This window comes from Eulemur rufifrons, chromosome 20, assembly GCF_041146395.1.
Source record: "Eulemur rufifrons isolate Redbay chromosome 20, OSU_ERuf_1, whole genome shotgun sequence".
Classification (NCBI taxonomy): Eukaryota; Metazoa; Chordata; class Mammalia; order Primates; family Lemuridae; genus Eulemur; species Eulemur rufifrons.
The window spans coordinates 51,031,649-51,059,246 of record NC_091002.1 but is presented as its reverse complement, the minus strand read 5'-3'; the positions used below and the strand labels follow the sequence as shown (position 1 = coordinate 51,059,246).

Here is a 27,598-nt window from a genome sequence, read left to right as displayed (position 1 = left end):
TGGGTCCACACTCTTACTCACAGTTTTCCATGAAGTCACCCTAATTCTGAAGTTTTCTTCAGTATAGGAAATCTCTTCCTATTACTATAATAACAATATTAGACTTCTTTAACAAAGTCTACAAAACGCTGGGGGCGCTGGCTCACACTTGTAATCCCAGCACTCCGGGAGGCTGTGGCAGGAGGATCGCTTGAGCTCAGAAGTTCGAGACCAGCCTGAGCAGGAGCGAGACCCCATCTCTACTAAAAATAGAATTAGCCAGGTGTGGTGGTGCACACCTATAGTCCCAGCTACTTGGAAGGCTGAGGCAGGAGGATAACTTGAGCCCGGGAGTTGGAGGCTGCAGTGAGCTGTGATGATGCCACCACTCTAGCCAGGGCGAGGAGCAAGACTCTGTCTCAAAAAAACAAAAAACGAAGTCTACGAAAGATGACCTTGAAAGAATACAGGTGTCTGGAAGTAGGTCCTTGCACTGCCGCTCGTGATCTTGTTAACGAGCACCGAAAAGTGGGGAAGCTGCGTGGACAGCCCCACCCTCGCTGGAGGGCTAGCCACACATGGCGCCACGGCACCACGGCAAGGGAGCCCGGCGGACGGAGAGGCACCCCAAGCCCGCTGACGCAAAGCTGGTCTGAGGGGAGGCTGACGGTGCAAATGGCAGGAGCTGAAGCCCCCGGGCCTCCTGCCGTCCGGCCCAGCAGACAGATGCCACAGGCCTTGGGGACACTGCTCTGTGCTTCTCTGGAGGGGAGGGACTCCGCCGCCAGTTTGTCCTCGCCAGTCTGGGGACAGAGGCATGAGCTCCAGAGGAAGCCGGCTCAAGTCCCAGGAGGAAAAAGCTGTCAAGATCACTCTTGTCTTCGCTGTGGTCACTGACCTGCCACCCAGCTTGTTACAGTGGGCCCCCAGCACAGACAAGCACAGCAGGAGACAGCGCGGGGACACCACATGCTGGGGAGGGGTCCTGGCACTTTGCTTTTAGCATCAGAGTCGCCCTCCCTGCCAGAGCTCGGAGTCAGGCCTGGTGACCCCCAAGCCTAAATGCTGGGGGAGGGGCGCTCCTATTTAATTTGGGACGTTCTCAGGCCTCCCTGACAGCGGCAGCCGGTGCCTGCTCAGGGGACTCTGTGCCACTCCTCTGGGCACTGTCTAGGTCTCGACAGTCCTTGGGACAGTCCTGGGAGCTGAGCACCAGCACGATCTCCACTTTGCAGATGAAGAAACGGGGGCACAGTAAGGTAAGGCCACAGGGAAAGAAGGGAAGGGGCCAGGCTCGAGCTGGGGCAGCCAACCCTGGGGCATTCGCTCCAGCCCCACGCGGCCGGCCTTACTGCACACCGGCCATGGGCGCTGGCTCCTCCAAGCACCCTGCCACCAAGAGGAGGACGGGTGACCAGGGCCACCCCCAGGCCCACCCCTGGATCGGATGCTGCCCACACCCCAGGTCCTCACTCACGGGGACACGCCTGGCCCTTGCAGACGTCCCCGGCCTGCGAGGCGGAAGGGGACAGGGGTGGCCACTCACCTGCACGGTGGAGATCTGGACAGGGGGGGCACTTGTGGGGGTTGCGGGGCGGGGCGCCATGGTGGTCTGAGGCTGGGCCTGGGCGTGGGCCTGAGCTTGCATCTGGGCCAGGGCTTGCTGTGGGATCATCAGCAACTGCCCGTTCTCGCTCCGCACGAGGACCATTCCTAGGGACAGAGGGGACCTGGGATCAGGGAATGCACCCCACCCAGAGTGCTGGTGAAGGCCCCACCCTGGCTGTGCGAAGGAAACACGAGAAGTGGTAAAACACACAAATTCCCCCAACTCGAAGCACACTTGCCTGTGAGGATGGTGGACAGGATGGAAAACTGTAAACGGTGGTCAAAAGACCTTGGGATTCGAACAGCAAGTGAGCCTTCTTGTATGAACAAGCCAGGCAGCAGGGCAGCGTACCAACCGTGGCCACCACCACGCTGCACATCCCACGCGCCCCACTTCACAGACATGGAAGCCTCTGTGCCCCCACTTCCCACCGGGCCGGGGGCCCTGCTCTTCCCACGGGCCACACTGGCCGGGCCGTGGCCTAGAGGACACAACCATCTCTGCAGCCCAGACACCAAAAGTCTCCCTGACCTGTGTCCCGCAACATCCAAACCCAACAGAAGCCAGCGTGGTGGGACACTCCTCTGTGTGGACAGTGCGGTCCCCACGTCGACCTGGGACATCTGCACATGTGCACCTGCCTCTGTGACAGCAGGAGCCACTCGCCCTTCGTGGTTCTTTAGCTAAACAGTGAGAAAGCAAATCCTACCAGTCAGGTTTGGCATTAAGTTTCACTTCAAAAAATAGCAACCAGTTGTATCATAAATCCCACTGGAAACAGTAATGCAACTGTCTGACTTCTAAGTTTAATTTGCCGTGACAAAGGTGGTGGAGGCTGCAGGAGGAGACTGCGAACACCATGGCCTCTCTCAGGTGAAGCCCCAGCGGATGCCCGGCCCACACCACCCAGCCGGAAAACGGAACGGACACGCAGTCTGGCCCCACCAGCCCAGCCCGATCCCCCCGTTCACGGCTGGCCACGCCATGGAGATGCCCCCAGGGGAGCCCCCCGCATTCTGCAGCCACTCCTTCCTCCCCTTTAGGGTGGTTTGAAATGACACTCTCAGAAGACAAAAGGCAAGGCCTGAAAACCCCTGCGAGTCATCGCAACGAGCAAATGTGGCTTTTTCTCCTGGGCCTGCATCGCAGTCGGAGCAACCTTAGAGGTTTCAGGAGAATCTTTGGAGTCGTCAGGCTCCCGGCTCTTTCCAAATCTACCACGATATCAAGAAATGACAGGAAAGCCTCTCCCCGGGCTCATGTCTAAAATTCTTGATCCAAATAAGCCACATTACGTTAAGAAAATTTCTCTCCAAAACATCCCTTTCAAGCTAAATAATGCTGAAATCAAACAAACAAAACCAAAAACCCAGCTGCTTCAAATACTCTGCTGAAATTTCCCAAAACCTGGGAGCTTGTGAATGAGTTGAGAACAGAAAGGCCGCCAAGGCTCGATCGCTGAAATCAAGTCTCTGTTAAACGTCTGCCCGCGTATGATGCTCGGAAAAGGCGTTTCGGGCGAGGCGGCTGCTGGGGTCAGCCACGTGGCACCAGAGCTGGGTGTGAGCCACCGAGAGCGTGAGACTGTCCACCAAGGACTCAGGTGGGCCGAGGACCCCAACAGAGGATCAACACCTCTTGACACCAGCTTCTCAAACCCCACCGTCCGTGCGCTGCCTTCACGCGTGTGCGCAGAGACAGCCCCCTCTCCTCCCTCCTAAGAATGACGTGCGCTTAGGAGCACACAGCACGCAAACAGCAAAGTGGCAAGACAAATAAGGCACCACTGGTACCTCAAAACTCACTAATCTAGCAGTTAGTACACCTATTTTAATTATCGTAAGCTTTTTTGCTTAAAAAATTACATTCATAAAAATGTAAAGGAGTATGTAAAAAGTATCAATGAAACAGCAATGTGATTCAAATCCTAACAAAGTAAAAGTGGTATTTCAGACATCACAAAAGGGAAAGGAGACAGATACCGTTCCCTGAGAAACGTGCCCATGGTCAGGGTCAGTGCCCCGTGCTCAGGGTCCGTGTACCCGCGGTCGGGGTCGGCACGCCCATGTCAGGCTCAAAGCTGGGCAAGTAGTCAGCAAGTGACCGTGTGACTTTAAGCAGGTAACTTAACCACTCTTGGGCACTGAACATCTCTCCGACTTGGTGTGGAAATGGGTAAGTGAGGAAAACAGCAGAGCGCTGGACACACAGGCAACAGGCGCCACTCGACAGCTACCCCGGACGTTCCAACCACCGCGAAAGGCCACGCACTCCCCGAGCAGCACCGAAGTTCGGTTCAAACGAACGGCACACGGCAGGCTGTCTGGAGACTCCTTCCTGTGGTCTCCCCGCTTGCTAGGTGTTACAGTCACCGATTCTGACAAAAAGAGGCCAGACGCCCATGTGATCACTCGCGGACACCACCAGCTGCATCGCGGGCCTGTCCCAGCGACCTCATCACCACACCGGATCACGTGAACTAACTGGTTGTTATCACTCATTTCAGGCAGATAAAAAACCATGCTGGATCTATCCATGCAAAGGCAAAAAAACCACAACCTTGTTTCAAAATGTAACTTAAACTAACTTAAGATAAAAGGTCGTGAAAAGGTAATCTACCTTGTTTAAAGGCAGGCGTGACCTAAAAAAGTGAAAGTGTCCAGCCCTCTGCCTCAGTGGGCCGCCTCTGCATCCTGCAGGGGACTTGTGCCCAGCAGGTGCAGCCCACACCCCACCCCACACCTGGGGACCCAGGCCAGCAGGCAGCGAGTGGAGGGGTCTGTCCAAGAGCGCCCCAAAGAGAGTGGACCCAGGGGGTGGGGGGTCAGCCTAACCCCCAACCCAGGACCTGCTGTTACATACGCTCATGGGAACCAACAATGATGGAGACAGGTAGCCCGTAGAGCCATGGGCTCCACTCACCCAGCTCGTAAGTCACGTTGGAGAAGGTCAAACTTGAGACAGCCAATGCACCTTCCAGTTAACAGACCCGTCGGACCCCTTGTCCAGCCAAGATGGGCAGCTGCAGGCCAAGCAGGGAAAGGCTGGGCGTGGGCCTGGAGGCGGCAACAGCTAGGGCCAGGGAGCTCGACCTGGGACCTGCCCCTCATGCCTCTCCCTGCCCCTCAGCTTCCTCCTGACCCCTAACCCCCAACCTTTCACCTTCCTGGAGACCTCTTCCATGGTCAGCCTGGCCGAAAACCAAAACCAGCAACGTGCACAAGCAATAATCACGATGCACCCAGACCCAGCAGCCAGAAAACAAATGAGGTTTTCTTCCCCAATAATCGCCACGTCTTTCCTGATATACAACTAAGTATTCTTTATAGAAAATCTGAGAAACGCGGAGAAGTACAAGGAAAACAGAAACCTCCCGAAATCCCCTCCCTGGGCGAATGGGCTGTGTGTTTCCCGCCAATCCGTGTTCTGTGCGCACCTACGCAATGCGTGTCTGACAGCGCAGACGGCTGTGACCCTTCGCTGCTGCTCAGCTCTGCACGCCTTTCTTCTTCTTATGGCACTTTCCGTGCCATTAAACATTCTTCAAAAACCTACTTTTCAGCAGCTACATAATGTTTCAACCAAAATGTGTTTATTTCTTTTTTGGCGAAGATTTCAGTTATTTCCTATTTTCATTATTGTGAAAACATATATTTTAAAATTAAAATAAACAACGTTAAACATTCTGCCACCCTGTTTGGAGGTGGGACCGTGAATGACACGCAGGTGGCAGAGGCCTCCCCGAGGGACTGGACCACCACAGCCCTCTGGGGCCAGCCCGCCCTGCTGGCACAACCAGCACCGCGCCCAGGAGCCCTCCAAGCCCATGAGCTCTTGGGGGACCCACGTCCCCCTGCTCAGAGCCAAGCCAAGCACCAGTTCCCAAAGCATGAATGAATCCTACCCTCCTTAAGCTCAGAGCTCAAGATAAGCCCCAGTGTTCTTACCCCTTTCCTTACCAGCACTTTTTACTATATTTTAAGCCAAAACGTAGAGCATGTGAAGCTGCACTACAAACCCGACAGGCACTTCCGTCCTGGGAACCACCACTGCGGGGAGATGCTTTCACCAAGTGTCCGAGTGTCACCCAAGCACCTGGGGCACAACCTGACGTGGGGCTTGGGGCTGTGGCTCCCCCGACCCTCCAACGCCACGGCCTTGGCTACCCAGCTGCTCACAGCCCTTGGCACAGGCCCCTGCGCTGGGAGGACAGCCCACCAGGGGGACAAGGACCCTTGCGCTGTGCCATCAGTAAGCAGAACGGCAGCTCTGTGCAGAGGTCTCGACCTCCACAAGGGTCCCTGATGGCGACGCGCCCCTCAGACTACACTAGGAGTCCATGAAGATAGGGACGAAGGCAAGACCCTTACAACTAAATGTGTGCAAAATGAACCTACCTTCCGAAGCCCCACATCTGATTCCAAAGCAGCCAGGCCCAAGAGAGGAGGCCACGCCAGGCCCATGTGAAACGCACCCGGAGAACTTCACTGCCAAGCACCACGCCACGCAGCCTTCCCTAACCGCACCAAAGCGCGCGGGGCTTCTCAGGGACCGTCCCCGCGGGGCTCCAGGCAACCGGCAGGAGCAGACAGCCCTGCCGGCCCCAGGCTGTGGCCACACCAGAGGCACAGGAGCCCACGCAGGCAGCCACGGGCCAGGGCGCAACCGGCGGCCCTTCCCCGCCACCCTGACCCCCGCCGGCCCGGAGGGCAGCAGAATCCTGCAAGCTCCGGCTGACTCAAACTGCAGCCTAAGTGTTCCCTGGGTTCCCAGGGCTCTTTGTGAACGAACATTCTGCCTTTTAAATTACTGGGGGTGGGGGGTGGGGGTGGGGGGTGGGGGTGGGGGTGGGGTGTTAACTGTGGAGCTGTAGACGTAGCGCAGCAGAGGGGCCGCCCACCCCGTGGGGCTCGTCCACGCGACCCCACCTCACACCTCAGAGGGACAGAGGCACCTGCCGGACCGAGATCCCCGGCTGCCGCAAGCCTGACTCACGGAAAGACACGGAAGTGCCGCGTGTGCGGGCGCTGAGCACAGCGGCTCCCGGGCCCTTGGTCCGGGGTCTTGCTCCTTCAAGGAAAGCGGAGTCAGCGTCACGACCTTCACACACACAGGGTACACTCCCGCCCGCCCTGCTCCGCTCCGTGAGGCTGGACGGTCCTGTTTCCCGGCCCACGAGACGGTGCCACCAGAGCCCAGCCACCACCCTGCGCCTCCGCCCCCTGGGGACACCTGCTCAGCTCGGCCTCGGCTCTGTCATCTGCCCACTGAGTTCCAGTTTCCACCACATTTTAGAACTTTTCCGCGCTTCATGATAATGCGCCACTGTACTCCTGGGCCTGGAATTCCCTCACGTGCCCTCACGGCAGGCAGGTGTCTCCACGTGCCCATAACTGGCTTTGTCTGCGGTTCTCCCGTGTAGCCAGGGTGGAGACACGTCCCCCCGGAGGGGTTTAGTCCACCTCTGCCAAAACCCAGGACTGTCACCGGCCGAGGCATCCAAGCCACTCGAGAGCACAGATCCGACCCCAGCCCATGGAGGACGGGCCCCTTGAGGATTCTCGGGGGGCTTCTTCCCTCCCAATGCACAAGACAGGCTGGGGGGACCCCCTTCCCCCTCTGCCAGTGGCCCTGCGGTCTCTCACGCCAGCTCCGCTCCGGAAGCTGCCTGGCTCTCTGGGCCGCCTGGCGTGAAAACACGTGCCCCCCGCAGCCCCCTGCCCAGCCCCCCCAGCTCCCTCCCACAGGTTCTACTTTCTAGAAAGCTAAACTCCTCATTGTAAAGAACGCCTATCCAACTTCTCCAGCCTTTCTGGGTGTTGCACGCCGGGAACGGTTTAGGGCGTCTCGTACTGCAGAGTCACGACTCAGCAGCGCCGCCTCCTCCACGGGGCCTCCGGCCAAGGACCACCAGCAACTGGAGCCCCAGTGTACACCCAGAAGCAAAACAACGAATGATAAACACAGGTAAGAAACCCTCTTCGAAATCACAAAGACTGTCCAAGATGACAGTCAAAAATTCACAGAATGGCCACAGGATGGAGCTGAGACATTCTTGCAGAAAACGAGCGAGCAGCCAGCAGAAACGATGAGAAACTCTGAAGGATCATGCACGAAGATCCAACAGGTGCCCAACGGAAACTCCACAAGAGGCAGGAAGGAAAGCTCGCTGGTGACGCGTGCCACAGACGAGGTCTCATCCCCCGATGGCAATGCTCAGCCAGTGTCCAGCAGGGTGGGCGTGAGCAGGCGCCCACCCTGGGGCACTGCGCAAGGTCAGGCCACCCGGGAGAAGAGAGGAGCCCTAAGTGTTCCCGGGGGAAAAGCAAACCCCACACAAAGCGAGGGGACCAGCGCTCCGCAGCCCTCAAGAGCTACACGGACACAGGAAGACAGTGCGCCAGCGCCTTCAAGATCCGCGGGAAACTGCCTTCGACCTAGACTTCAATGCCAGGCCAAACCGCCAACCGAGGGGCAGAAGTAGACAAAGGCATTTCAGACACTAGGTCTCAAAAAGGGTATCTCCCGTGAGAAGGGAGAAGCCACTCAGACAGAGGAGTCCAGAGAGAGAACAAAAGGCAGGCTCCAGGAAGCACGGGACCAGACCCACAGGAAACGGCACCTCCAGGAAGAAGCGGGAGGGCAGAGCGGGCACCGGGCGCACAGGCGGGGGCGCAGGGGGCAGCTCGCGCCTGCAGGCAGGGCCGCCGCAGAGAGTGGCCGCACTTGAGGACCGGCGGCCTGGCTAGCGGGAGGCAGCGTGACCACAGGACGCCCAGCCTGGCGCCAGCAGCACGTCCACAGCCACGCGGCGCAAGCACCGACCACGGGACTAGCACAGGGCACCGGGTAGGCTCGGGGACAGAGGTGGAGTCACCAGCCACAGCCGGGGGCAACCTCAGGACGTGGCCACCTCTGAGCAGGTTAAAGTGGGAGCAGCGGAGTGAGCTCCTCCCTAGAACCTCCGCTCTGTAGAATAGGTACACGATCAGTTTCAAGTTTAAAACTCTCAAATGTCAGAAAAAGCAAGCCAGCACCCAGCACGTGGTGGAGAGACAGTGCCACGCAGAAGCTCTCCACTGATGCACCTGAGGGCAGCGAGGCTGGCCACACGCACGCAGAGAGGGGACTTGGGGGCGCAGGCACACGCCACGCACACAGGCCTGGGTAGAGCAGGGCCCCCCTGTTCTCCCAACATCTTGGGGGACCCATGCAGCCGCCAGTGCATAAGCAAGGACACCCCAGGTCCCTCCGTTTCCTGAGGGCACAAATTAAGAAAATCCCCTCCCTTCTCTTCCCAGAGCTTATAAAGGTGTCACAAAACCCTCTGCGCTGAGCAGACAGACGTGTGTCAGAGGTGCCTGCGGGGGTGTCCGGGAAAGCTGGGAGGAAGGCTATCAACCGGCCCTCACCCCTCACCTGAGCCAGGTGTGTGAAGGGGGAGGGAGGGGCGGGGCTGACCGCAGGCTCAGCTCAGCCCCTCTGAAACTTCCAGAAAGCTTCCAGAGAGGAGCATGCGCCTCATGAACAGGCCGCAGAACAGGCCAGAGAGAGCGAAGACGCCGTCTTTGCGGAGGACAGCGGCAGGCTGGAGCCCGACTGCGGGGCCCGCGCCTGTGCCGTGAGCCGGGACCCGCCGGTGAGCAGGGCACACGTGCACCCCAGACTCGGCTCTCTCCTCACAGAGCTGGTTTTACTTCCCTAACAGGGCGTCTGCGTTGTGACTGTACGTGCGTGGGGCATCTTGTGTCAGAACCTGTCCACCACCAAGCCAGACGCTGCCCCTGTGGTCACCGGAGGGACGACGTAAGGCCCACGGCGGGGGCGGCACAGGAGACGCGCCGCCCACGTGCCGGGAAAGCCGCCACCCCACACGCCGCCGCCACTTAAGAGGAGGCGTCTCACACAGCTCACGGTCCAGCCCCCTGCACACTTCAAACACGACTGTAAAATCGTGAACTCTGATTCATCCGAGCACACGCCAGAAACCAAACATGGACAAAAGCAAAGGCAGCCCGACCACGGGAAGGGACGCTCCGCGTTCGTGGATGTGGTGTGGTCCCAGCAGCCTTCTGTGTAGACACAGACGAGCTGACTCTAAAACTCACAGAAACGCAGTCCCCAGCAAGGACACGGCCGTGGGAGAGAGCGGAGCCGGAGGGCTGAGCCGCCCGGCGGGACAGAGCCGCACGGCAGCACGTCCAGACACGGGCCCACAGCGCACGGGCAAAGCCAGTCCGGCGGGGAGAGGACAGTCTCCTCGAGACACGGGGAACAACTGGACGTGCAGAGGCAACGACTCGGACCCACACCTTGCACCACACACCAGAATCAACTCAAAACTGACCCAGACCCGGCAGTTAACCCTGAAACTCTGTGACTTCCAGAAGAAAACAGAACGTCTCTGTGGCCTTGGGTTAGACAAAGAAATTCTAGATACACCACCAGAGCAGAATCCCAAGAACAAATGCACAAACTGAGCTTCACCAAAATTGAAAACGTCCGCTTGTCAAAAGGCGCTGCCAAGACGATGGGAAGGCGAGCGTCTGCGGGACTCGCATCCGGGACCCACAGGTCCGCAGAGCTTGACAGCAAAATAAGCAACCCCGTACAGAAAAGTGGGCAGCTGACCTGAACAGATACTTCACCAAAGAAGACAGATGCATGCAGACAGGCACATGAAAGGAAGCTCAGCGTCTTCAGCCATCAGGGACAAACAAATTAAATCCACAACGCAATGCCATCAAACACCCACTAAAATGGCCAGATGTAAAAAGACCAAGCAAGCGTTCCTGACCCAGGATGTGGAGGAACCGGACTCTCATACGCTACTGGGGGAACACTCAGAGCTCCCCCACCTCGGCGCCCAGCCGCTCCACTCCTGGGACCCACCCAAGAGACAAAGTGTGCAGCCTGACAGAGCCCCGTGCACGACAGCCCAGAACGGGAAACAGCCCCAAAGTGCACCCACAGACGAAAGGACGGACAACTTCTGACACAGCTCCGAGGCAGGCAGCGCCTGGAGGAAACAAAGGTGAACCACTGAGACACACAGCAGGGCTGCGTCCCGCGTGACCGTGCTGAGTGGCCGAAGCCAGGAAGAGCACATCCCACCCTCAGCAACAGACAGCAGAGGGGGCGGGGTGTGGGGATGGGACAGGGTTATGAAGAGGCAGGAGGAGGCTCTCGGGGACAGTGTCCACCGTCCCGACCATTGGGATGGTCTCTCGGGTGTGGACGTGTGTCACAGCTCACCAAACTGCCACCTGCAATGGGCTCAGTTGATCGCATGTCAATGACAGCCATAAAGCTCTTCAAACACACTCAGCCCTTAGAAAGCAAGAAAAAGGTGCTAGTGCAAAAATACTGGAAAACACAGTTTTAATTAACATTATCTTCTTCCCACCGTCCTTCCCGAGTGGACACAACGGCCCGCTTCACCGCTGTCTGGCGGCCTCCCCCTGGGCATCCCAGCATAAGGACCCCAGGCGCCCCCTGAGAGTTGTCCCAGCAACTCCATTCACCAGGACATGCAGAAAGACTGACCCCACGCGTGACACAAGAACGTGTCTTTTTAACAGACTATCTCATCATGTAGCTTGGACGAAGTCAAAACAGCCAAGAGTGAGTCTTCAGAGCCACCAGAACCTCAGAGTGAAACTGCCCGTCCGAGTCTCCAAACAAGAACACTAACCTAGCTCTTCTGAAGGAAAAGGGACCCCCCTGAGATGCCCCAGAACAAAGTGTGTTCGGACCAAGGAGCAGGCACAGGACCAGCCCCGAGGGAGCCCTGCTGTGGCCCCAGGGCCCACGAGAGCTGCAGGTGGACGGGCTGCGTGCTGAGTGCGCCAGTCCGCTCCCTCCAGAAGGCCTTGGCAGAAAGCAAACCCGGCAGCCGCGCTCCCCACGGGAGGGCTCAGAAGGCGGCGGCTCTGGTCCGGGCCCCGGGACACCCTCCGCCGACCCTAGCTACAGACCCACCCAGCTCTTGACCGCTGCCCTGCGAGGGGGGCGCTGGACCACCCCCACATGCTCCCTGGACTTTGACTCTGGCGCTCGCCCTTGAGCCTTTAAGTGGTCTGCCAGTCTGCCACTCAGTGTCCCCGTCATTCAGCCAAATTCCACAGATGCACAGCTGCTCACCTTAGAGCAAAGCTAAACGCCAACCCATGGGGAATTCTGCTAATGCCCTTTCCCGGTCACGAGTTCATCTGCGACTCAGAGGGAATGCACGCCCTCGAACCCTGCACGTGGGAGAGACGAACAACTCAACAGCAAACCACACACCATGCACAAGAAGTTGAGTCTAAATACTCACCACAAAGTTCAAAGACCATCTTTCCCCTTAAATGTGGAGAAACATGGCGGCACACGGGATTAGTGTCCCCCACACACACCCGGAATAAAGCAAGTCCAAGAACAGCCCTCGAGATCGAGTAGCACCGTCAGTGGCGCCAGCCAAAAAGCTGCGCGGGACGGTGCTGCGGGAAATGCCCTCCCTGGAGGAAGAGCCCAGACGCTCCTCAGCCAGCCTTCGGAACTGGCCGCGTGTCCCCTCCTCCCCACCCACCTCCCCAGGACGCTGCCAGGCTTGAGGGAGATGCTCCCACCCTCTGGGCCACCGTCCCTGACTACCCGTCCCAGACCCTGGGCCGGGACTCTGCCCGTCTGTCCCTGCAGCCCGCACCTCCCATGTAACCCCCAGACCTCCCACCCCTGCCCCGGCCTTGCGGCCATCGGAGGACCTGCTCCCAGACCCCCATGTCAGCCAGCACCCCCTCATCGTCCACTGAGCTGCATGTGCCAAAGTCCCGAACTGCCTGGCACCTTCCAACGCTCAGGGCCACACCCCCATCCTCATGCCCCACCAAGTCCAGCTCCTCCGTAACCTTTAAACCTGTCGCTCCACCTCCGACACCACCACTGAGGCTGAGCTGTCATCGCCTCTCCCCAAGCTGAGACAGCAACCTCAACCCCCTGTGGCGCAGGAGTGATCTTCCCGAAACCCCCCTGGCTACAGGACCTTCAGTGGCTCCTCACAGCTCTCAGGGGAGGGATGACCCCTCCCCATCCCAGCGCCCCAAGGCCGCCCCACCTCTCTCTGCAGACTGAGCTCACAGGTGGATGCTCTGCCCACCACGGGCTTGGAACCTTCCTTCTTCCCCTGCCCGCCACCCTCTGGAGCTGGCTCGAGACTTCCTGGCTCTGGGGTGCCTGCCAGGGCCCCCAGGGCGAGCCACCTCCTCAGATCCCTCTTGGCACTGTCACAGTTGCAATTTTGCAATTGCTCAATCACTCCCTAACGTCGGTCCCCCCTCTCAGCCTAGGCTCCCTGGGCCCAGGGACTAAATCTCTAAGTTTGCATAAATGCATGAATTCCAGAAAAGTTTAGCGAACCCACAACGTGCCCGTGCTCACCTCAGCCCGTCCTGTCCCCACGGCACACTGCAATGTCCCGTCTGTCTGTATCTCTCTTTCTGACCACAAGACCCTTACTGCCGGGAAAGTCTCATTCATCTATCTTCAGAGCAGGACAAAATGAACTTGGGAAATTAATAATTTTCTGCTCTGGTTTACTAAAAATCATTAACTTCATCTTTACAAACATCTAAGTCATGTATTCATTCAACAAGTGTTTATAAACACTGACAACTGCCAAGCACCAGGCACACATGGTGGGCACAGCAGGCGGGGCCAGCCTTCCTCTCGTGACGAGCAGGAAAGAAACAACCAGGGAACAGCCTCCCGCCAGTCCTCTCACTCTGTGCCCGTTCCTGGCCGGCGGGTTGTTTCCCCTTGCCTGGGCCGCTCACCAAGGCTGTGACGTGGGCTGCTCCTAAACAGTGCCCCTGCCTGCCCAGGCAGGACCCGCATCCCTCTGGACGGCATCTTCCAGGTTGTAAAATCACACGGGCAGGTTTCTGAGCCACCCGTCTGCTCAGCCACCTCTCCGTGGCACGGGCGTTCACACACCCGCTGCTCCTGCGGCGCAGCCCCTGGAACGCTGGACGCAGGTCTGCACACCTGGGCTGGCACCGCTCTGGACGAACCCCTCCACCCCTGCCACAGAGGTCCAGCCCTCTTTCCTGCCGGGGCTTTCATGGACCCAAATGTACCCCTCCAAAATATTAGCTCCTTAAATTCTCTGTAGATACAAGTTAATTTTAAACTGCTAACATACTTCAATCAAGGATTTCTTAAAGAAATTACAGTTGACCCTTGAACAACACAGCTTTAAACTTCAAGGGTTGGTCAACTTACACACATTTTTTCCCCAACCAAAAGCAGATTAAAAATGCAGTATTCTCAGGATGAGAAATTCAAGTATACAGAGGGCTGACCTCTCGTATACGGGGGTTCTACAGAGAACCCAAGTATGCGCAAGTGGTCGTGGAATCAATCCCCCCCATATGCCAAGGGGCAACTCGTAATCATCTTACTACTCTAAGAAATTGTCAGTGCGTGGCTGTGTTCACATGAACAGAGTGTGCATGTGTGTGCGTGTGTGTGCACGTGTGCAAAATCCTGCCAAGGCAGGCCATGCTGGAGCAGGGCCCTGCTGCAAACTCCAGCTGAAAGCTGCCTTGAGGTGTCAACTGCGGACTCTGAGACTCTGGTTTCCAGGACACCCAGCATAGACCTTCCCCACAGTGAACTGCACGCGCCAGACATCGGGGCCACAAAGCACTTGCCTAGATCCCCACAATGTGTAACAAAGGCATAGGTGTGTAGCCCATGAATGCAACCCCTATGTCAGCTACAGATTAAATCACTTTGCTTAAAACTATTAGGAATTGGTGAATCTAGGGAATGAGTACATATGTGTTGTACTAATCTTTCTTTGAGATTTTACAAAATAAAACTTGGAGGCAGGGACTACTTTGTTATCTAGAGATGCAAATTTGGGCAAAATGGTCTCAGCTTGTGGGGGCAAGGGGGGGACAACGAGGTAAACAGGTGCCCTGCTGGTCAAGGGACATGGGCCTCAGCAGAGACTCCAAGCCCAGCCCACAAACCCTGCACACTCCCAGCCTCCCAACCGCTGCACCCAGGGGCTGCCGTGGGGGGCGGGGGGTGGGGGGAAGAGTAAGACAGGGCTCTTGGCCTCCAGGAGAGACCGTTTAGGAAACAACACAAATGTCAACAGGTGACCCACAGCGGCCTGGGGCTGGACAATGGGAAGACCAGCGTGCTGCGGGTACAGTCACGGTAAAGGTGCCATGTGGGTGTCATGCGCTGGGGGCAGGCGGCCACTGCACTGGGCCACAGCCCCAGAGAGGTCTGAGACCACATGAGCAGGGAGAGCTGCAGAGGGGACAGCGGAGGCCTCTGTGCCACACCAGGGACCAGGGAGTCACAAGTGGGGATGCCAACGAGCCCGCTGGGACAGTGGACGCCTGTGCCCCCTCGTGTGACGTCAGAGCAGGCAGCAGGGTGGAGTCTCGTCTCCTGGATGGCACAGATGCATCACAGACGACATGTCGCCCCAAACTAGAGACCGCAGCCTTTTCGCATAAGAGGCTAAAACTAATTTAGATTCGCTTCCACGTGTGAAAGTCACACAATTTAAAACAGCCCTAAAGTGTTAAAATGATTTTCCAGTCATCGAACAACGGCAGGTAATGAACCTTCTCGAAGCCCAGCAGTGTCCATTTCGGCCTCTTCTGAACCCCTGGACCTCGGCCTCTTGAATCTCGACACGAATTCTCCACCAGCCCTGAAGCCGGAGCGCACACGGGGGAAGGCGGGTGAACTGGGTGGTGGGGGGGGTCTCTCCTTATTTTACACACTTCAGTGTAGGCTACAATTTTACAATAAGCATGTTTAGAGTGACAATTTTTGAAAACAGAATATTCCCCCAAAACTTCACTAAGTCGCCAGTAATCGTAACTGTCTTACCTACTTTAAAAACTGGCCAATGCTGGGTGCAGTGGCTCGAGCCTACGGTCCCAGCAACTCCAAGGGCTTAAGTGGGAGGTCAGGAATATGAGATCAGCTGGGGCAACACAGCAAGACCCCATCTCCTTAAAAAATAAATAAATAAAAACTGGCCATGTACCAGGTGAGCCACAAAAGGGCCAAACAGCAAAGAGGCTGGCCTCCCTGACAGGACGCCCGGTCTGGCCTAACCCTCTACAGCTCACCACCCCGTGGGGACTGTCCTTTACTCCTCAGTACTCAGTTCAATGCCCAGTTTCACCTGAGCTTCCTAAAATAAAGTGCCTTTGTCTCTATTTGTACAATGTGCGACAAGCAGGAAAGGCCTCGCGGATATCTCTGGCAGGTTTTTCTTCACATATTAGGTGGAACCCTTGTATTGAAAACAACTCATGCATCCGATATCACTGCCATAATACCTTCATGAACCTTCCCTTACATCTTCAACTTTCATCAACCAGTATTAGTTTCTGGCTTTCTCACATCTACAAAATCTGAAACCCAGAGGCCACATGTGGCTTCCCTGTGTCCCTCTTTCTGGGAGCCGGGATCCAAAGCCCAGGTGGTGAGGCCACTCTAGGCTGGGTGTCCAAACCCTCGTCCTCCCGGCACCACACGCCTGGAGGCCAGAGTTTGCAGATCAGGCCAACAGGCTCGGCCGCCTCCCCCCCAGAATGGCGGGCACACTGGCGGGGCCCAAGGTGCTGCCTCTAAACCTTCCTGAACTCGTAAAGCACACTTATCTGAACATATTTCACTCTTACTCTTATATCAGCAAAGATTCTAGATATTGCCCACCAACAGAGAACCTTTAATTTTGCATTTTCCCTTTTTTTTTTGCAGACAGGGTCTTGTTCTGTTGCCCCAGCTAGAGTGCAGTGGCATGATCATAGCTCCCTGCAGCCTCCAACTCCTGGGTCCAAGTGATCCTCCTGCCTCAGCCTCCCAAAGTGCTGGGATTACAGGTGTGAGCCACTGCACCCAGCCTAAGTTTGCATGATTTTAATATGAGCTCTTTCATTTGCAGATTCTGAATTCCATTCAAGTGACACTTTGGGCATTCCCTTTGATTGACAGAAGCTTAGCTCCAAATCTGTACCCACCCCCTTCTCCACACCCTGAAACTGACAGAGCCCAAGGTGAGCATTTTTAATCCTTTATTTTCCCTACTATTCACCTTAAGTTCTCACTAGAGTAAGCATATGTGTAAACAAAGGAAAGACTCAACAAGCAACTGCTCCCACCAAAATCTCCGGAAGGCAGCCAGGACGTCGGGGTATGCAGCTGCCAGGAGGCAGGTGCCTGAAGAGCAGCCTCTGCCTCTTGGGGCTCGAGGGGCTTGTAGCAAAGGTCGCACCGCTGGCTCTGCAAACACAGAGACGCAGGACGCACAGCATGCCTCTGGACTAAAGCTCCAGGCTTTTTCAGGATCAGTAATCAAAGAGAAAAGACTTCTTTCCCAGAGTTCCCCACAGCTCCCACTTTATACGACTTCTCGATACTAAAACCTACAGGTTGGGCAAATGGCAACAAACATCTCTCCCCTTCCACATGTTTAGCTGTTTTTTAAGGTTGCTTTATCCAAAGAGGCTGGAGAGGGGGACCAGTCTGAGCGTGTCAGAGGTGAGAAGGGGACTTCGGGGTGTCACAGACAGTGTCTACCCACCCACAGAGGATGGGGCTTCCAGATGCCAGGCCAGAGGCCACCAGGGCCTCAGCTCCTGGCACGAGAAATCACATCTCTCACGTGGAACTCCAAGCGTTCTGCTTGTTTTCAAAATGTTTTAAACAGTGCTAACCCTATGAACGTCAGGGAAACTGAGGTCAGCTGGCAGATGACATGCACCTTAAATGACTTGCAGCAAAACTTCAGTTCCCATAACTCAGCTGCCACGCAGCCTCACTTCAGAACACGGGAGGTGACAAAGCAAGGGCTCTGGGCAGCTGGAACGCTCAGGCGGCCGCCAGCCAACACACACCAGAAGCACTCGGATACTGCACCCTCTCCCAGAGCTTCCTTGCAATCGATGCTACTGACGGGTCTGCGTGATGGCTCGGCCTTGATCAATGCTGGGAAGAAGAGCTGCTCCGCTCTCTAAGGGCCTGCCGCCAGGGGCCCCTCCTGACCGCATGCCAGGGTCCACACTGACTTCCCCAAGGAAGCAACGTGGGAGCAACATGGGAGCGGCACAGGACCCGAGCGTGGATGCCGCTGTCCACGGGGCGAGAAGCCAGGGGCGGCCTGCAGCCACCAAGGGGGCTGGGCAGGTAGTCCCTGCGCTGCATGAAGCAAAAGGGGAGCGGCCTGCCCGCTGTGGCAGCAGGAGCAGGGCGAGGAAGAGGGAGGGAGCACAGAGGAGCTGGCAAGAGGCACTGCTGGGTTTGCAGCAACGCAAAGGCAGATAAAACCCAACATCCACTCGCCACAAGTCAACAAATACCCCACACAAAGAGCAAACAAAATGCTTTAGAAAATTAGGAACAGGATGGAACTTCCTCCACTTGAAGGAAATCTATGAAAACATCTGTTACAACTAGCAACTTCCACGATAAGTTGTTGTTAGAGGCATTTGCTTTAAATCAGAAACAATTCACGGCAGCTGGCCATCACCGTCCACTCAACACCGCACCAGGGACCCGCAAGCCCGATAAACCAGAGTCAGACGGGGCATGTGGGCGCAGGATTCGAATGGAATAAAACAGCTATTAATTGCATATAATAGGATTCTCTACGTATAATACTCAAACACACTTTTAACGCAAGGCTTTAAGAGTGCTAGAATAAGATCAACATTCAAAATTCAACTGTGATTCAACACACCATCAACAAAGAATCAGAAAATGCAATTTTAAAAAAATACTGCTTACAACAGCAGCAATGAACTCAAAGTGCCCTGGAATGGAGCTAACAAAATATGTCCGAGACCTACACGGAAAAAACATATAAAACTTGACTGAACGATATTACAGAAGATCTAAATATAGTGATTTACCATATTCCTGGGCAGGGAGACCCCGTATCGCAAAAGTCAATTCTCCCCAAATTGACCCATTGATTAATTCCAATCAGAATAACGTTCATGGGCCTCAAGGGCTTGATTCTAAAATTTATAAGCAAGATCAAAATGCCAAGAGTAGCACAGATGATTCTGAAGAAGAACAAAATGGACACTGACCCTAGCAGGGGTCGAGCCAGTGCAAACCTGAGTATTGACGGACAAGACGGCACCGATGGCAGGACAAACACGCCAAGAGAAACCAACTGAGAGCCCAGAAACAGACCCCGGCGTAGCATAAAACCTGAAATATTACCGAGGGGCATGCGGATCAGTGAGGTACGGAAGGACCGTTCAAATAAACAATGCCAAGACAACTGTTTATCCAAACGGGAAGAAAATGAAAACAAAATCCTAACTCACATCATACACAAGCTCAATTCCAGGAGGATTAAAGACTTCCAGACAGAAGCAGAAACTAAAATTTTAGAAGAAAATACAGAAGAACACCCCTATGACCTGGGGGTTAGAAAGAACTTCTTAAAGGTGACTCAAAAAGGCATTTACCATAAAAGAAAGGATAAATTCAACTGCATTAAAATCAAGGACAAAGCCAGTGAAAAGGCCGGGTGCAGTGGCTCACACCTGTGATCCCACCACACTGGGAGGCTGAGGAGGAGAAACCCTTGAGGCCAAGAGTTCAAGACGAGCTCAGGCAACTTAGTGAGACCCCATCTCTACAAAAATAGGAAAACAATTAGCCAGCATGGTGGGTGCCTCTGGTCCCAGCTGCTCGGGAGGCCGAGGCAGGAGGATCGCACCACTGCACTGCAGCCCCGGGGACAGAGCGAGACTCTGGCTCCGAAAAGCGAAAAGATCAGCTACACACTGGAAGAGGTTACTTCCCACACATATGACCCACAAAGGAATAGTGGAGAGAATATATATAGAACTCCTATAAATTAATGACAAAGAAAGAATGCAAAAGAAAACTGGGCAAAACAAGACAACGGTGTGCATTTCCTCAACATTGAGGGGAAAGAAAATGAAAATTAAACCACGCTGTGAGGAATGGGAAAGTGTGACGATGCCAAGGCTGTCAAGGCTGTCAAGCAGGAGTCCTGCCAGTCGGCAGGTACGGACACGTGTGCCAAGGCAAGGGCAGGACAGGAGACGCCAGTGTCCCTCCTGCACTTACACCCAGCGTCTTAGCACATCATATGCAACAATATATAGAAAGGATATTACACTGTGACCAAGGGGGGATTATCCTAGGAACACGCCATGGTTTAACATTCAAAATTAAATCACTATAATTTACCACAGTAACAGACTGAAAAAGAAAAGCCATCTACGCATCTCGACACAAGAAGAAAGGTATTTTAACAAAAATACGCATCCGTTCGTGACAAAAGATCTCACCAAGCTAGGAGCAGAAGGTGCTACACACTGAATGTTTTTGACCCTCTGCCAAAATTCATATTTTGGTGAAACCTAATCCCCAAAGGTAGGGCCTTTGGGGACAGAGCCCTCACTAATGGGATCGGTGACCTTATAACGGAGGCCCCAGAGAGCTCCCGTGCCCCTTCCTCAGGCCACCTGCGGACATGAGACATCATCTCAAGCCAGGAACGGGCCTCCCCGGCAGCCTCACCCTGCACTTCCAGCCTCCAGGACTACGAGAAATGAATTTCTGCTGTTTTAAGCCTCCCAGTCTATGGTACTTTTGTTGTAATAGCCCAAACGGACTAAGACAGAAGGAAATTCCTCAACCTCATAAAGGGCCTCTTTGAAAAACCTACAGCTAACACCATACGTTTAATGGGGGAGACCGACTGCCGCCCGAGATCAGAAACAAGGAGATGTCCCTTCTCACCACTGCTGTTCCATGTTACACTGGAGGCTGCAGCCAGGGCAATGAAGCAAGAACAAGAAATAAAAGGTGCCTGGGTTGGAAAAAAAGAAGTAACTCTCTCTTTACTGCAGACAGTGTAATTGTTTTTGAAAAAAAGTCTAAGAATTCTACAAAAGAAAGCTATAGGAACTAACACGAGTTAAGCAACGTCACAAAATATAAGGGCCAATATTTTAAAAAGTGACATTTCTAAATACTAGCAACAAATAATTAGAAATTGAAATTTGATTTTAATTTTTTAGAGACAGAGTCTCAGCTCTGTCACCCATGCTAGAGTGCACTGGTGCAATCACAGCTCACTGCAGCCTCCAACTCCTGGGTCAAGCCATCCTCCCGCCTCAGCCTCCTGAACAGCTGGGACTACAGACACGCCACCACCATGCTTGGCTAATTTTCTTTCTTTTTTTTTTTTTAAGATGAGGTCTCCCTAAGTTGCGGGGGCTGGTCTCAAACTCCTGGCCTCAGGCGATCCTCCCACCTCAGCCTCCCCAGTCACTGGGATTACAGGCGTGAGCCACCACCGCGCCAGGCTGGAAATTGAAATTTTACAAGTATCACGTACACGGTGAGAGGACTGAACTCTGACCTTCCTTGTCTTGCTCAAATTCCTTTCTAAAGGGTCTGGGGAGTCACACTGCACAGACCATAAAATCTCATTAAAACCAGTCTTTTTGAACCCAGGACAATGTGGCTTACTTTCCACCCTGACTCCGGCACGACATCGCATGGCAGCAGACCCCCTCACTTACGCACTCCTTCCTACTGACTCAAGAGTTCAGACAGAGCTTAATGCTCTCAACCAACTGCCAATTTTAAAAAATCCCTAAACTCACCTATGACTTGTAAGCCCCCATTTCCCACCTTTTGGGCTAAACCAATGTACACTTTCCATGACTGGTTTCTGTCTGCCTGTAACTCCTGCCTCCCTGAAATGCATAAAGCCAGACTGTCACCTGACCGCCTGGGACCACTTACTCAAGGCTTCTTGGGGGTCTGCTCCCCGGGCCTCAGTGACTCATACTGGCTCAGAATAAACCTCTTTAAATATTTTGGCAGAATTTGGTTTTTCTATAGTCAATGGCATAAAATATGAATACTTAAGGATAAATTTAATAAAACATGTTAAGGACATAAACACTGAAAACTATAAAGCAATGCTGACAGACATTCTGAAAGACCTAAACACACAAACAGGTTCACGGTGCTTAGGCACCAAAAGACCCAATACTGCTAAGATGTCAATTATCATAAAACTGATCTATAGATTCAATACAATCCCAAGTAAGATATCGGAAGACTTTCTTGTAGAAATTGACAAGCTGATTCTAGAACTTACATGAAATGCAAAGGACTGGAACAGCCCCAAACACTACTGAGAAAGAGGAAGGGTTAGAGGACTCAGCCACCTGAGCTGGAGACTTGTTCTACCGGAGCTGCGCTCCCCAAGCAGCGCTGAGCTGTGTGAGGACAGACACACAGAGGGGTGGGACACAGCCCAGAAATAAAGTCCGCACGCACACGGCCAATAGAGGTGACAGGTAGCTCAGCAGGGGAAGGAAGGTCTTTTCAGTAAATGAGGCTGGAGCAACTGGGTATCCTATGAAAAAAATAAATCTCAATCCCCTACCTTACAACTATCCCAAAATTAACTTAAATTGGATCAAGTAAGAGCTAAAACCATAAAAATTCTAGAAGAAAATCCTTGTGCCTTAGGTTACGCAAAAATTTCTTTGATAAGACACAACATGAATTCTGAAAAATGATAAACTGGCTTCGTTAAAATCGAAAATTTGCACTTTAAAATACATATTAGGTAAATGAAATGACAAACACAGACCAAGAAAATACTTATAAAACCATTCTATTTGATAAAGGACTTATAACTGGAATACATTTCAAAAACTCTTACCAAATTAATAACAAAAAGAACAAGCCAATTTTAAAAACACAGGCAAAAGACCTGAATAGACATTTCACAAAAGATACGCAAATGGCAAACACACACATGAAAAGATGTTCAGTATCACTAGTCATCAGAGAGCAAACTGAAGCCGTGATGTTACAGCATCACACCCATTAAAATGGCTAAAATTAAGACGACTGACCACACTGACTTCCAGCAAGGACGCGAAACAACCATCATACATTTGCTGGTAGGATGCAAAATGGCACAGCCACTCTGGAAAACAGCTCGGCAGTTTCTTAAAAAATTAAATATTCACTTACCTTATGCAGCAATCCCACTCCTAGTTATCCAACCCAGAGAAAGGAAAACTTATGTCCATACAAAGATGTATAGGAAGTGCTCACAGAAGCATCGTTTACACAAGCCAAAGGCTGGAAACCACCCAAGTATCCATCGGCCGGTAAAGAGATAACCCGTAGTCCCACGACTCAACGATAAAAAGGAACCAACTACCGACACAGGCAACAACCTGGATGAAACTAACAAGTGTTCTGCTAAGTGAGAGGGGCCAGACTAAAAGGCTGCTATCACATAATTTCATGTATGTAAGTTCTAGAAAAGGCAGAATCACATTGACAGAAGCAGCTCTGTGGCTGCCAGGGATTCGGGTGGAGGTGGGCTCACGACCAGGCCACGTGCAGAGAATTCTCCGACCTACGGAACAATCCTGTGACTGGACTATGCTCACTGAAACCCAAAGAATGATACTTAAAAAGGTACACTTTGGTGTATGTAAACTTTGCCTCAATACATGGGACTTTAAAAAAAAATAAACACAACGAGGGGACAGGTGCAGGGGCTCATGCCTGCAGTCCCAGCACTGCGGAGGCCGAAGCAAGAGGACTGCTTGGGGGCAGGAGTTGGAGGCTGCACTCCAGTCCGGGGGGGCAGAGAGAGACTCCGTCTCCGGAAGGAAAAAAAAGCACCCGCAAGATACAACACAAGCCCACGAGAACGGCCACAGCAAGTGCTGGAAGGAACGGGCAGTAGGACTCGCGCGCAGGTGACGGGTGAACAGCTCGGCAGCGTGGATCCAATGTGCACCTTCCCTGTGACCTAGCAACGCTACTCCCAACAGCTACCGGAACTTCCACAGGTATGTTCACACAAAGACTTGAACACAAATGCTCGCAGACGCTTTACCTGTAATAGCCAAAACCCGGAGGCAGCCCCAACGCCCGCCGCTGGCAAATGGACAAACGCTGTGTCCAAACACGGAAGCTACTCGGCACAGAAATAAGAGACTACCGACACATGCACCAGCACGGACAAGCCTCAGAACATGCTGACTGAGCCACACGCAAAGAGCACACATGAGCGATCTTGTTCACAGGGGCCTCCGACGGGCGCGTCGACGCTGGCGGCCACTGCGCAGGGAACGTCTGTCCCGGCCGAGGGTGGGAGAGACAGAAGGCTGAGAAGACCCTCTGGGGCCGAACGAAACGTTCTGCATCTTGACAGTGATGTGGGTGGACAGGGTCTTTACCTGCCTTACAGTGGACATGCTCCATTGTATGTAAATCATCCCCCCTAAAAAAGTGTGTGCTCACCTGTATTTGAAGGGGCGCCCTCTCAAACCCCCAGCCACCACGTACAGTCATGCACCACACACAGCGGTGGTCCTGGGAGATAGCAGTGGGGCCGTGAAGTTCCTCCTGCCCAGTGGCGTCACGGCACGACGCACTCCTCACGCATCTGCGGTGCTCTGGGGTAAACAAGCCTGCTGCGCGGCCAGTCACATAAAAAAGTCCAGCATATGCAATTATTACAGTCTGCAGCACCGGTAACGATGACAAACAACTGGTGCTGGCTTACGTATTTACTACGTATTGTGTAGTTATTTTAGGGTGTATACCTAATTATAAAAAAAAAAAAAAACAGGCTGGGCGCAGTGGCTCACGCCTGTAATCCTGGCACTCTGGGAGGCCGAGGCGGGAGGATCGCTTGAGGTCAGGAGTTCAAGATCAGCCTGAGCAAGAGCGAGACCCCCGTCTCTACTAAAAACTAGAAAGAAATTAACCGGACAACCAAAAATATATAGAAAAAACTAGCCGGGCATGGTGGTGCATGCCCATAGTCCCAGCTACTCGGGAGGCTGAGGCAGGAGGATCGCTTGAGCCCAGCAGTTTGAGATTGCTGTGAACTAGGCTGACGCCACAGCACTCTAGCCTGGGCAACAGAGTGAGACTCTGTCAAAAAAAAAAAAAAAAAACAAAACAAAACACCCAAAAAACAATTAACCGTAGACATCCTCAGGCAGGTCCCTCAGGAGGCACCCAGAGAAGGCACGGTGATCACAGGAGGTGACAGCTCATGCGTGTCACTGCCCTGATGGCCTTCCAGGGGGACCAGATGTGCAGGTGGAGACAGGGATATTAATGATCCCGACCCTGTGTGGGCCTAGGCTAGTGCGTGTGTTTGTGTCTTCATTTTTAACAAAAAAGTTTAAGAAGTAAAAAAAAAAAATTTAAAGTAGGAAAAAATTATCTAATAAGGATATAAAGAAAATATTCTGCACAGCCATACAATGTGTTTGTGTTTTAAGCTAAGTGTTATCATGAGTCAGAAAATTAAATAAATTAAATTGAAAAGTTTACGAAGAAATTACAGTAAGCTAAATTTATTACTGAAGAAAGAAAGTATTTTTTCACAAGCTCAGCGCAGCCTGAGTGTGCAGTGTTCCCAGAGGCCACAGCCCTGCACGGTGACGTCCCAGGCCTTCACACGCCCTCCCGCTCGCTCGCTGACCCCGCAGAGCGGCTCCGGCCCTGCAAGCCCCGTGGCCGGTGCCCTGTGCAGGTACGTGTGTTACCGTTTGCACCGTGTGTTTGCTGTACTTTTCCACGTGCAGATGCACAAATGCTCCCCATTGTGTTGCAGCTGCCTACGGTGCTCAGCACGGTGGCAGGTGCACAGGTGGCGGCCGGCTGCAGGCTGCACCGTGAGCCGCGGTGTCCCAGGGGCTGCGCCACCCAGGCCTGTGAAAGTGCACTCCGTGATGTAACTCTGTGAGGATGCAGTGGCCTGGCGCATTTGCACCCCTGTTGTTAGGTGACTCGTGGCTGTACTTGGTGTACACGCAATTCCAGGAAGTAATCCCAGGCCCACAGCAGCTGCGGCCACCACCACCCAGCCTCCGCCTCCCACGGTGACAGGACCACCCACCTGGCCTCCCTGGAAGACTGACCCTCCCCCCTCTCTAGCCCAACATTCGCAGACGTAGCTAACTTAGGCTTATATGCTTTTTACCTTGGCAGAGAAAAATGTAATGTATTTTTTAACTGTTTCCTTCCAATTTTTTTTTAAGTTTTAGTGCTTGAATTATGCAGAAAATGTCATTATTCAAAGTAATTTCTTCTCTGAGTATACTGGATAAAAAAGTGAAAGTTTCTCAATTAAAATAAAATGCCACCAGATGATGATCTCCAGGTTATATTGTTAAGACAAAAAAAAAAAAAAAAATCAAAGTAAAAATTAGTGTATATGCCACCTTTGGTATAAAAGAGGAGAAAAAAATATCTATGCACGCATGTGTGTGTATTTGCTGATTTGTACAAAAAGAAACGCTTAAAGGATGGCCTAGAAACTAATAAAAATAAAAATGAAAAAATTATCTCTGGGGAGGGGGAAAGAGATTGAAGGAATGAACAGAGATGAAAGCTCTAAAAAACTCAGCTTTTAAACCATGTAAATGTTTTACATACTCAAAACATAAACAAAAAATAGAAACTAGTATTAAAAACAAAACAAATGAAACTAAATTGTGTATCAAATTGGTAATCTAACCACACAGAAGAAAAGGATTATTTCAAGGGAGTTTTGAACACAGCACTGACGTGGCGTCCTTGTAAGACGGACCAGAGATGAAGAACTGCAAAGAAACCTTAGGCTTTACTCCCGTTTGTTGTTTTAATTCTGAATCTATTTTAAGTATATGGTAGGACAAGTGAGTAGGGAAACATGTTTATGTTATTTCTGTGCAAGAGAAGAGACACAAATATGATCTCAAAGACTCTATGGGGGGACCTGCCATGTTAAAAAACTGAATGGGAAATACCAACATGAGCTCACGCCCCTTCACTACCAGAACCCAGCCCCGGTGACGTTTTGGGGCGACCAGTACCCCCAGCCCAGCCTCAGTTTCTCAAGAGTCCACTTTCCTCGAAACACCATCCCAAGGCTCGTTGGGAAAAAGTCTGTTTTCGGGCCTGGGACAGAGGCGCACAGGGCGAGGTTGACGTCCCGTGGCAGAAAGCGAGGACGCGCTCGGCTCCAGACAGGACAGAGCAGGGGCGTGAGGTCGCTGGGAGCCCGGCGGCCCCCGAGGCCAGGCACACAGGGAGCGGTCAGAGACAGAAAGGAACAAACGCATCAGTCCCCGGTGCAAGAAAAGTGGCCACCTCAGGGGACACATGAAAGTTAACCCCAGACAGATCACAGACTACGGGGAAAAGAGAGCTCAGAGGTTGAGACAAAAACACAGGTGAACATTTAAGAATCTCAGGTAGGGAGAGACCGTCTCACAACACACGCAGGGAAGGAACCTGCAAAGCCACTCTGAAAATGGAACCCACCGTGACACTCCCTGCGCACGCTGTCAGTGACAGCCGCCCCCACCCACCGCACGCTGTCTGGAACGCTCTTCCCTGTCCTCCTGGGAGCCGCCTGCCCTGCCCACCCTGTCCCCTGCCCTGGCCTGCTTCCTGGTCTCTGTGGAACTGGGGCAGTTGGACATTAGCTGGTGCCAGCTCCAGAACAGGCACCTTCCCCAGCCACCAACCCCCTGCTGGTGCCTGCGCACGCCGGCACGCGGAGCCCTGGGAGTGCGTGAATGAATGCTAACGGAGCCGCACGGAACGCTGAGGAACCCAGCAAGTCTTACAATCAGAACGAGTCAAACGGTCTCAGTTCTGCAATTCTCTCCCGGTGACAGGAATACAGATCAGCACATATATCTTTTCCATATGTTTTTGTCTTTATCAAATTTCCCAGGATGAGCACGTATCAGTTACTCAAAAAGAAAATAACTACTTAAAAGCCAGACGTTATCTCCACGCTTGTAAGTGCAGGGCTTCGTAAGCTACAGCTTAGTAACGGCTGCTCCTGGAACCGTAGCCTCCCGGGCACGGTAAGCCCAACACACACACACTCTAATTCGGACTAGACGGATACTCCCGCCAGGACGGGGGAGATGG

The 27,598-nt window shown here is 53.4% G+C and overlaps 1 protein-coding gene across 1 annotated transcript in view; it reads right to left on the bottom strand.

The window, feature by feature from the left end:
• Positions 1 to 27,598, bottom strand: part of TAF4 (TATA-box binding protein associated factor 4) — a 75,800-nt gene that overhangs the window by 29,574 nt on the left and 18,628 nt on the right. The window contains exon 2 of the mRNA XM_069495583.1: positions 1,526 to 1,692. Coding sequence (XP_069351684.1) covers positions 1,526 to 1,692 — 167 coding nt within the window. The remainder of the gene's footprint in view (positions 1 to 1,525; positions 1,693 to 27,598) is intronic.